The sequence below is a fragment of the Haliotis asinina genome, chromosome 1, assembly GCF_037392515.1.
Source record: "Haliotis asinina isolate JCU_RB_2024 chromosome 1, JCU_Hal_asi_v2, whole genome shotgun sequence".
NCBI lineage: Eukaryota > Metazoa > Mollusca > Gastropoda > Lepetellida > Haliotidae > Haliotis > Haliotis asinina.
The window spans coordinates 3,403,202-3,415,045 of NC_090280.1; the positions used below are offsets into that span (position 1 = coordinate 3,403,202).

Below are 11,844 nucleotides of genomic sequence, written 5' to 3' on the forward strand. Positions count from 1 at the left end.
ATCGGACTATTTTCACTAATGTTTATATCAATCCAGGCATTTCAATAACAAGACATGAGTAAAGGGTTTAACACTCACATGCTTGTGTTGGAATGCTGAGTTCTCTGACCTCTTACATTGTATAATGTAGCCGTGTTGCAAGCCGTCCTGCTGCACTGCAGGCTAAGACAATATCTATGTGTACCTGTGATTGCTAAGATAACAAGCAGGGCTGTGGTCAGACAAATCATGATTAGTCGTCACCGACGTGACTTCCTTGTTCCGTCGAAATAGCTGGGAAACTGTTTACATTTCAGTGGCCATTGTGAGACATTTCACCACTATACTAAGTGTGCGTGTGTGTGCGCGCTTGTGTGTGAGCGAGTGTAGGTACGTGAGCTTATGTGAGCCTGTTTGGCCGTGTCTGTTTGGGGTATAACTGTGCACCTGCGGCATGGTACCTCGGGATTTCATCTTATTCGTGTTCGTACCTCTCTACACACGCAACTACACACACGCGAGCTGTGGCGCTGACCAGGCAACGATTATATTGGGTAATTTGGGGTGCGGGGGTTGGGGAGTCGCACAATACAGCAACTTGCGTCACTCACTCACTCGCCCAGAACACATCCACAACACATAGCTTCTTACGTGTGTCTGTCAGATGCTATTTATCTTACAAGTTGTTTCAAAGGGTATCTGATAAGCGAGAGTTGAAAGACAGGGGTGCAATAATCAGTATTTCTTTCAGTAATTTAAATTACTTGTGCTTTCCTGTTTATAACACCAACATTTTGGAGAAACATTTTGACAGAAGTCTTATAACAACTGAGTTTAGTAACACCAAGTGTAGGATGTACTCGATAGGATCTGTGTCGCCATCAGTTCTCACAAAGCCTCTGTAAATGTTTCATGGTGTTTTGGTTTGGATTGTTCTGAACTGATTGTTTTTTTTTTCATTCACACAATCATTGAATCATTTATTTTGTGATTAGTGATAGCACAGGTTCGTTCGTCCATTCATTTTAAACCATTAAACCATTTTAAACACATTAAATTCAGTTCACTCTCTGATTCATATATTACAAACTGTATCCTTACAAACTCTTGAGAAAAGGAAGTCCAGTTAGAATGCTAAACACCATGCCAGTCATTTCAATCATGATTACAGAAAACATTACAGCAATCTGTAACATTGAATGTGTTTCACTGACTGCAGATAAGTGGCATTCTCCAGTTACACAGCCAGAAGGAGTACAGAGCCAGACATATAGCTGTGTACACGTCTCTGTGTTGTCTGTCTACAGCAGGTCCTGACATGGAAGAGGGAGGCACCTTAGGAAGGGGGAAACACCACCAGGCTGCGTAATCGGACTTTTTCTCTAATGTTTATGTCAATCGGACTATTTTCACTAATGTTTATATCAATCCAGGCATTTCAATAACAAGACATGAGTAAAGGGTTTAACACTCACATGCTTGTGTTGGAATGCTGAGTTCTCTGACCTCTTACATTGTATAATGTAGCCGTGTTGCAAGCCGTCCTGCTGCACTGCAGGCTAAGACAATATCTATGTGTACCTGTGATTGCTAAGATAACAAGCAGGGCTGTGGTCAGACAAATCATGATTAGTCGTCACCGACGTGACTTCCTTGTTCCGTCGAAATAGCTGGGAAACTGTTTACATTTCAGTGGCCATTGTGAGACATTTCACCACTATACTAAGTGTGCGTGTGTGTGCGCGCTTGTGTGTGAGCGAGTGTAGGTACGTGAGCTTATGTGAGCCTGTTTGGCCGTGTCTGTTTGGGGTATAACTGTGCACCTGCGGCATGGTACCTCGGGATTTCATCTTATTCGTGTTCGTACCTCTCTACACACGCAACTACACACACGCGAGCTGTGGCGCTGACCAGGCAACGATTATATTGGGTAATTTGGGGTGCGGGGGTTGGGGAGTCGCACAATACAGCAACTTGCGTCACTCACTCACTCGCCCAGAACACATCCACAACACATAGCTTCTTACGTGTGTCTGTCAGATGCTATTTATCTTACAAGTTGTTTCAAAGGGTATCTGATAAGCGAGAGTTGAAAGACAGGGGTGCAATAATCAGTATTTCTTTCAGTAATTTAAATTACTTGTGCTTTCCTGTTTATAACACCAACATTTTGGAGAAACATTTTGACAGAAGTCTTATAACAACTGAGTTTAGTAACACCAAGTGTAGGATGTACTCGATAGGATCTGTGTCGCCATCAGTTCTCACAAAGCCTCTGTAAATGTTTCATGGTGTTTTGGTTTGGATTGTTCTGAACTGATTGTTTTTTTTTTCATTCACACAATCATTGAATCATTTATTTTGTGATTAGTGATAGCACAGGTTCGTTCGTTCATTCATTTTAAACCATTAAACCATTTTAAACACATTAAATTCAGTTCACTCTCTGATTCATATATTACAAACTGTATCCTTACAAACTCTTGAGAAAAGGAAGTCCAGTTAGAATGCTAAACACCATGCCAGTCATTTCAATCATGATTACAGAAAACATTACAGCAATTTGTAACATTGAATGTGTTTCACTGACTGCAGATAAGTGGCATTCTCCAGTTACACAGCCAGAAGGAGTACAGAGCCAGACATATAGCTGTGTACACGTCTCTGTGTTGTCTGTCTACAGCAGGTCCTGACATGGAAGAGGGAGGCACCTTAGGAAGGGGGGAACACCACCAGGCTGCGTAATCGGACTTTTTCTCTAATGTTTATGTCAATCGGACTATTTTCACTAATGTTTATATCAATCCAGGCATTTCAATAACAAGACATGAGTAAAGGGTTTAACACTCACATGCTTGTGTTGGAATGCTGAGTTCTCTGACCTCTTACATTGTATAATGTAGCCGTGTTGCAAGCCGTCCTGCTGCACTGCAGGCTAAGACAATATCTATGTGTACCTGTGATTGCTAAGATAACAAGCAGGGCTGTGGTCAGACAAATCATGATTAGTCGTCACCGACGTGACTTCCTTGTTCCGTCGAAATAGCTGGGAAACTGTTTACATTTCAGTGGCCATTGTGAGACATTTCACCACTATACTAAGTGTGCGTGTGTGTGCGCGCTTGTGTGTGAGCGAGTGTAGGTACGTGAGCTTATGTGAGCCTGTTTGGCCGTGTCTGTTTGGGGTATAACTGTGCACCTGCGGCATGGTACCTCGGGATTTCATCTTATTCGTGTTCGTACCTCTCTACACACGCAACTACACACACGCGAGCTGTGGCGCTGACCAGGCAACGATTATATTGGGTAATTTGGGGTGCGGGGGTTGGGGAGTCGCACAATACAGCAACTTGCGTCACTCACTCACTCGCCCAGAACACATCCACAACACATAGCTTCTTACGTGTGTCTGTCAGATGCTATTTATCTTACAAGTTGTTTCAAAGGGTATCTGATAAGCGAGAGTTGAAAGACAGGGGTGCAATAATCAGTATTTCTTTCAGTAATTTAAATTACTTGTGCTTTCCTGTTTATAACACCAACATTTTGGAGAAACATTTTGACAGAAGTCTTATAACAACTGAGTTTAGTAACACCAAGTGTAAGATGTACTCGATAGGATCTGTGTCGCCATCAGTTCTCACAAAGCCTCTGTAAATGTTTCATGGTGTTTTGGTTTGGATTGTTCTGAACTGATTGGGTTTTTTTTCATTCACACAATCATTGAATCATTTATTTTGTGATTAGTGATAGCACAGGTTCGTTCGTTCATTCATTTTAAACCATTAAACCATTTTAAACACATTAAATTCAGTTCACTCTCTGATTCATATATTACAAACTGTATCCTTACAAACTCTTGAGAAAAGGAAGTCCAGTTAGAATGCTAAACACCATGCCAGTCATTTCAATCATGATTACAGAAAACATTACAGCAATTTGTAACATTGAATGTGTTTCACTGACTGCAGATAAGTGGCATTCTCCAGTTACACAGCCAGAAGGAGTACAGAGCCAGACATATAGCTGTGTACACGTCTCTGTGTTGTCTGTCTACAGCAGGTCCTGACATGGAAGAGGGAGGCACCTTAGGAAGGGGGGAACACCACCAGGCTGCGTAATCGGACTTTTTCTCTAATGTTTATGTCAATCGGACTATTTTCACTAATGTTTATATCAATCCAGGCATTTCAATAACAAGACATGAGTAAAGGGTTTAACACTCACATGCTTGTGTTGGAATGCTGAGTTCTCTGACCTCTTACATTGTATAATGTAGCCGTGTTGCAAGCCGTCCTGCTGCACTGCAGGCTAAGACAATATCTATGTGTACCTGTGATTGCTAAGATAACAAGCAGGGCTGTGGTCAGACAAATCATGATTAGTCGTCACCGACGTGACTTCCTTGTTCCGTCGAAATAGCTGGGAAACTGTTTACATTTCAGTGGCCATTGTGAGACATTTCACCACTATACTAAGTGTGCGTGTGTGTGCGCGCTTGTGTGTGAGCGAGTGTAGGTACGTGAGCTTATGTGAGCCTGTTTGGCCGTGTCTGTTTGGGGTATAACTGTGCACCTGCGGCATGGTACCTCGGGATTTCATCTTATTCGTGTTCGTACCTCTCTACACACGCAACTACACACACGCGAGCTGTGGCGCTGACCAGGCAACGATTATATTGGGTAATTTGGGGTGCGGGGGTTGGGGAATCGCACAATACAGCAACTTGCGTCACTCACTCACTCGCCCAGAACACATCCACAACACATAGCTTCTTACGTGTGTCTGTCAGATGCTATTTATCTTACAAGTTGTTTCAAAGGGTATCTGATAAGCGAGAGTTGAAAGACAGGGGTGCAATAATCAGTATTTCTTTCAGTAATTTAAATTACTTGTGCTTTCCTGTTTATAACACCAACATTTTGGAGAAACATTTTGACAGAAGTCTTATAACAACTGAGTTTAGTAACACCAAGTGTAGGATGTACTCGATAGGATCTGTGTCGCCATCAGTTCTCACAAAGCCTCTGTAAATGTTTCATGGTGTTTTGGTTTGGATTGTTCTGAACTATCTTGTCAATATCTAAAGAATCACCTGGTTTACTGGGGACAAAATAATCCTTCATCAGATTATCAATCAAATCAAAAGGGAAGTCGATCCAGCATGGCTAGGATCTGACGTTGTCATGGTAATCTGCCATGACGTCACAGTCTCATCTCACAACTACTAGGGTCTGAGAAGTGGCATAGTGGTTGAAGCGCTTGCTTGTCAGCCCGCACACCTGACTTCGATTCCCCACTAGTATCAAGCCCATTTGGTGACCCTCACCGCGATATTGGTGGAATGTGGCTAAAAGCAACGTCCAACTCACTCACCCACACTCACTCATTCACATCATCGTGTACGATCAACACAAGCAGTTATTAGTCAGTGGAAATCGCGGTGGCTGAGTGGGTTAGATGTCAGTTAGATGCCTGCCTCTGACATGGTGTTTTAAACTCATAAATGGTACTAATATAGTACTAGAATATGTCCCTTGCTGAGTACGTGTAATCCATAACATAACCTATTTTTCTTTATCGTGTCTTGAGATAGAGAACTTTAATGTGTCAGACTCAGTGTGTGTATAATATATTGGCAGGATACACGTTTTAATACATATTTGACATCAGTAAGTAAGCAAAACTAGAATATCAGTAGAATATAGCGTTTCTTGAAATAACAATGCAAGCAAACAATACAATACTACTGTCAAGGCTGCGGACACAGGAAATGTGTCATACATTGCACCCGTGCAGGGCATCGAACCGACCCCTCTAGTGCCAGACTTGAATAGTGTCAACAGTTTCTGTGATCTAGCACCACAAGAACCAGAATTCCCTACGATAGAGCGCCATTATGTTGGAGGTCTTCATGATGTCATCAACAACTGCCAGATATTTATATTTTTTACATACTTATCAGGTAAGAAAGCCAACAATGCCCACGTGAGTGGCGCTTACTCAATTTCTCTCATAACACAGTCTACAAAAAGTAGAGACGCGAGGTCAACATACGGGCTGTAGGTCACCCAGGTCACGAGATGACCTGGACACGTCATTCCCTTACTAGAGACGAGCGAGTCAAGACGTGTTGCTTGGCCGCTCTACTGGATTCTAGTTAAGTGTGTGCTTTGTTTATTGCATTTTTCTATCTCTCTCTCTCTCTCTCTCTCTCTCTCTCTCTCTCTCTCTCTCTCTACTATCATCATTCTAGTCGCTTTTAGGTGTTTTTCGTTATCTGCGACTAGCTGATTTTTTCTTTCTTGCCAGCAGTTTGTGGGTCGTCGGCCGTCGTCCCACTTGCACGTGCTTCACGGGTGTCCCGATTGTGTCTCGGTTCACGCTTGTGTGGCTCGTGCACTCGGACCTTTGTCGGGCTTCCGCGTTACTCGCTGGCGGATAGGCGGATTGGCGGATTGGCGGATAGACGAACCCTTCGCCCGAGCGGACCTTTCGTTAGGGGTTCCTTAACTATCGTTTACCTGCGCCTTTGTGCGCAGTAGCGGAGGTCAGGCGGACCCTCCGCCTAGGCGGACCCTTCGCTAGGAGATTCTTCTGTCGTTCCCCTCAACCCCTGTGTGGTGTAGAGGAGCATTGGCGGACCTTTCACCTTGACGGAGAGGCGGAGGACAGGCGAACCTTCCGCCTGGTCGGACCTTTCGCTTGTGACGTGCCTATCCTCCTCGGATAGGAGTTTACTCTGCCATCACCCCTCGGCAGCGTACCCTGTCGTGCGTTCCACCATGGTATTCGCCTCCTTCTGCACTCAGTGCGGCACTAGGAAGTCGGCTAAGTGGGATCCTCACACATTGTGTAGGCTTTGCAAGAGTCCCTGCGCTGCGGATAACACTTGTGCAGAGTGTGAGGTCCTCTCTGAGCGGGACTTTCGTCAGTACCTGGCAGTACTTAGGAAGAGCGAGTGGGAGTCTCATCGGAAGAAGGCAGCGCCTTCCGCAGGTTCGCCAGTGTCTTCGGCGTCATCTAGACGATCGGTGCCTCGCTCTCCCATCCGCCCTCCTTCTCCCTCCGCATCAGAGGAGTTAGTTATTCACGAGGAGGCGGAGGAGTTCGACTCTCAGTCAGGAATGGAGTCGGACCCCATCAGGACTATGCCAGAGGGGAGCGATACTCGCTCCCGTTCCGTCTCTCCCTCTCGGCCCCTCCTGAGGGAGGACGTAGCCGTATCACCGGAGGGGAGGAAGGAGAAGAAGAGAAGGAAGGAGAAAAAAGCGAAGAAGTCTCGTAACAGGGAGCAGGTTCGCTCAGAGAGGCTTCTCCTTTCCGTTAAAGGGTTAGTGGAGTCCATCCTTGATCAACGCCTTGGTCCGCCCACATCGGCTCGTTCCGCGGAACCCTCCTCTCCGCTCCGCCTCCGGAGGCGGACGCCTGTTCACTCCCCGAGGCGCTCTCCTTCTCCCAGGTCCTCCCCCTCTAGGGAGTTCATTAACAAAAGAGACCCTCCACTTATTCCTATCCTCCCGGAGGAGGTGGGGGATGACAGCGACCCTGTCCTCCCAGAGCCTAACCCTCCAGTCTCTGACTCTGCGTCTAGACTGGAGGCAATTGCGGAATACACCGGTGTGGTGTTGGCGGAGGTGGACGATCAACCTTCTGCCGCTTCTAGGGCGAGAGGCGAGTCTTTCTGCCCTGAAGACTGTGTTCTCTCCCCTCGGAAAGTCCTCCCTCCGCACCGCTTCCTTGAAGCAGCCGCTAAGGAACTGAAGGAGGCTGTTGCCACCGCCGGACCAGGTCGCCTTACCCCTCAGCTCCTCCTCTCAGACAAACAGAGGATCAGGCTTCCAGTGGCGAACTCGCCCATTCCTTTAGATCCTCCCTCCTTGGATCCCGATATCTCTCGTGTTGCTTCTGCTGGGGTACCCCACAAGGTGTCGGACAATCACCTTATCCATTTGGACAAGGAGGCCAGATCCATTGTGGGGCTGAGCAACTATGTTGCTCACGCCTGCCAAGCTATGGCCACTTTCGCCAAGGAGGCAGGGATGGAACAGGGTGAGGAACCTCTGTATAGGGCATTTGGAGGGGTAGCTGGCGGAGTGGCACAAGTCACCCTGTCGGCTGCTAGGATTTCAGCTGCCATTACCAACCTCAGACGGGAAGGCTTTCTGGGGCGCACTAATCTCCCTCCGGAGATTAGGGACTCCCTCCGCCACGCCTCAGTGTCGGCAGACACCTTGTTCGCGGGGGAAATCCCAGAAGCTCTCCGCACTCACCATGAGATCCAGCAGCAGGACCTAACCAATCGGATCATGACGGGTGGCGGACCCTCAGCAGGCTCCACCCCCCGCAAGCATCAGGGAGGTCCTCCAGCAGACCAATCCACTCCTAGGAAGCGGACAGGGAAGGTGGACTTTCGGTTCGGAGGTCGTGGCCGAGGAGCCACGAACCAGTCCAACCAGCCCAGCCAGGCTAACCAGGGATTCCAAACCCCCAGCAAGGGCACTCCGCGGAAGCGGAACAAGGGCAAGTGGACGTCCAAGAAGAAGTGACTCTTGGTGCCCGCCAATCCTTCCGCCACATATCATTCCTCCATTCGACGGACCCGTTGGTGTCCGCTTGAGCCTCTTTGTCCCAAACTGGCGTCAGCTAGGACTAGACCCATTCGTGTGTCGGATCCTGGAGCGTGGCTTCCGCATCCCGATCTCCTCTCCGCCCCCTCTAACCTGCTCTCCGGTGGAACGTCCGATGGACTCGGTCAGGTTCCAACTCACCTTAGAGCAGGTGGAGTCTCTAGTCTCCAAGGGGGCAGTTCAGGAAATCCCCCTCCAGGATCTGACTCCCGGGTTCTATTCCCCCGTTTTTGTCAGGCCCAAACGCAACTCGGGGAAATGGCGGCTGATTCACGACTTGAAGGAGTTCAACTCCTCCTACCTCGAACAGCCGCCATATTTTCGACTCTTGACTGTTCCATCAGCCATGCGGTTACTGGAGCCCTCGGACTACATGGTGTCCCTCGACCTCCAGGATGCGTACCTGCACATCCCCATTCACTTGGCAGATCGCAGGTACCTCCGTTTCATCCTGGGGGGCAGGCACTTTCAGTGGAATGTCCTCCCGTTCGGGATTTCCTCTGCCCCATGGCTGTTCACTCGTGTGACCCAACCCATCGTCCAGTTCCTCCACAAACTCCAGGTCCAATTCCTTATGTACCTGGACGATGGGTTCGCTCACAACCCTTCGCCCTCCATTATCGAGGCGCAACGGGACCTCGTCATCCACCTCCTTCGACGCCTAGGGTGGCTAGTGAACCTGGAGAAGTCGGACCTGGTACCAACCACCTCTCTCCAATACCTAGGTGCCATACTGGATACAGTAGCCTTCAAGGCTTTTGTACCCAAGGAGCGGATGACCAGGCTAGCGCCCCTGATGACTCGGGCACTATCAGAGCCCCTGTCCCTCAGGCAGTGGCAGCGGATATTGGGCCTCCTGACGTCAGCCAGGACCTAACCATAAGGGGGAGGCTGATGCTCCGACCTCTTCAGGTGTTCCTCAACGAGCACGTCAGGGAGACCCACTGTCTTCACCCAATAAGTCTCCCACCTCACCTCAGACACTTCCTCACCTGGTGGCAAGTGGACGACAACGTCCTCAAAGGAGTTCCCCTAAGGACACCTCTCCCGACCAGTCACCTTTTCGTGGACGCCTCCACCCAAGGATGGCTCACTTGGGGTCGGACCAGACGGCAGGTACCTGGTCGGCAGCCCAGCAGGACCGGCACATCAATGTGCTGGAGTTGGACGCCGTACGACTTGCCATCCTCCATTGGTCCATTCCCCTCAGGCACCAGACCTTACTGGTCCACACGGACAGCTCAGTCGCAGCCTGGACGATCAACCGTCAAGGCTCCACCAGAGCCACTCCTCTCCTAGACCTGACCCTCCGCCTGTTCGAACTGGTAGACAGGCTCTGCCTGAGCATCCGTGCAGTTCACATTCCAGGAGCCAAGAACGTCCTGGCAGATGTTCTCTCCCGGCCGGACGCGCCTCCTTCGACAGAGTGGCAACTGAACCCGCGGACGTTTCAGTCCCTCTGTCTCCAGTTCGGCAGGCCCATGTTGGATCTGTTTGCCACCAGGCTGAACTGCCAGCTCCCGATCTATGTATCCCCCGTGCCGGACCCAGCGGCCTGGGCCGTCGATGCACTGTCGTTAGAGTGGGAAGGGATGGACGCTTATGCCTTCCCTCCCCCAGCGGTTCTAGCACAGGTAGTGGCCAAGCTTCAGACCACCAAGTCCATCAGACTGCTTCTGGTGGCTCCCATGTGGCCTGCCCGGCCCTGGTTCGTTCCCCTTCGCAGACTCTGTCTGCAGGATCCCGTTCAGATCCCTCACCGGAGGGACCTTCTCATAAGCAAGCCAAGCGGCCGTGTTCACGAAAACCCTCAGGTATTCGATCTGCACGTTTGGCTTGTATTCAAAGGGGGCTCAGGAACAGTGGATACTCCAAGCGAGTAGCCTCGGCCTTGGCTTCCTCACAGAGGAAAACCACGCAGAAGCTCTACGACTTCCAGTGGGGTTCCTTTTCCTCCTTCTGTGAAGACAACGGCGTGGAGGCCGGTTCTGCCACTCTTCCCCAGATAGCTGATTATCTGGTTCACTTGCGCAACGTTCGAGGGCTCAAGGCCTCCTCCATTAACACCAATCTGGCGGCCATCATGTCCGTTATAAGGAAGAGGTCGCCGGGACTGGACATTTCTGTACTGAGGGAGCTCATCAAGTCTTTCCGACAGGCGGAGGGTCGGCGCAAGCCGAGGGCTCCTGAGTGGGATCTGGCAGTGGTCCTTGACCACCTCAAGTCAGATTTTTATGAGCCTCTAGAAGAGGCTCCCCTCCTCCGCGTCACGGTGAAGACCACCTTTCTAGTGGCCATGGCCTCGGCGGCCCGAATATCGGAGCTTCATGCTCTTCAGGCGGATCTCCTGAGATTTGAGGCCACGGATGGAGGATCTGCGTCCTTGGGCCTCGCCCCCGACTTCGTTTGCAAGAACCAACAGGCAGACGAACTGGGACGTACCTTCCACATCCCTTCCTTAGGGCCGTTGGTAGACCCGACGGAGGAGGGAGCACTCTCTCTCTGCCCTGTCAGGGCTTTCCGAGTGTATACCGACCGTACCCGCTCCCTTAGGCAGGGGCGGCGGAGGCTCTTCCTCCCTCACTCCCAGAGGAGCAAAAGGGAGATTGATCGGAGAGCTCTTGGGGTATACCTTCGGTCGGCCATCATAGAGGCCTACAAAGGCCAGGACAGACCTCTTCCGACTCGAACCAACCCACACGAGATCAGGGCCGTCTCGGCCACCATGGCTTATCACCGCAACATTACGGTGGCGGACATCATGGCGGGCTGCTTCTGGAAGTCTGGCTTGGTGTTCGCCAACCACTATTTACGAACCCTCTCCAACGAGGATCTGGCGGGCATTTCAAGGCTAGGACCCCAGGTCTTTGCCCAGCAAAGAACGGGGGGTCCTTACCCTTTAATTCGGCGCGGGGCTGCTCCTCTTTAGGTGGCCTACACTCCCCCGCCTCTCGTATGGTGCCAAGCTGGGGACCTCAGCTACACACCCTTTTTGCCTCAAATAAACTTTTCTGTTGCTTCTCTCCACTCCTTCAGTGTTGAGCTGTCTTTTCTCGTGTTGGGTTTCCCTTCCGGGGTTGTCGGCCGATCCCTCCTCCTTATCGGAGATGTCCGGACAGCGGTTAGTGTCCTACCCGCCCTATAGTCCGGAGGCGGATGCCGGTGGATCGCTCTCCTCAGGGTTTCTTGGTTCCTCTTTACGTAGAGACGCACGGGCGAGGTCTCGCGTCCACGC

At 49.9% G+C, this 11,844-nt stretch overlaps 1 protein-coding gene across 1 annotated transcript; it reads left to right on the forward strand.

The window, feature by feature from the left end:
• The first annotated feature begins 9,694 nt into the window (after positions 1-9,694).
• LOC137295757 (uncharacterized) lies at positions 9,695-11,538 on the forward strand. The gene is made up of 2 exons (XM_067827683.1): positions 9,695-10,317; positions 10,458-11,538. Exons 1-2 carry the CDS (start codon positions 9,695-9,697, stop codon positions 11,536-11,538), a joined length of 1,704 nt encoding a protein of 567 aa, XP_067683784.1.
• The last annotated feature ends 306 nt before the right edge of the window (positions 11,539-11,844 follow it).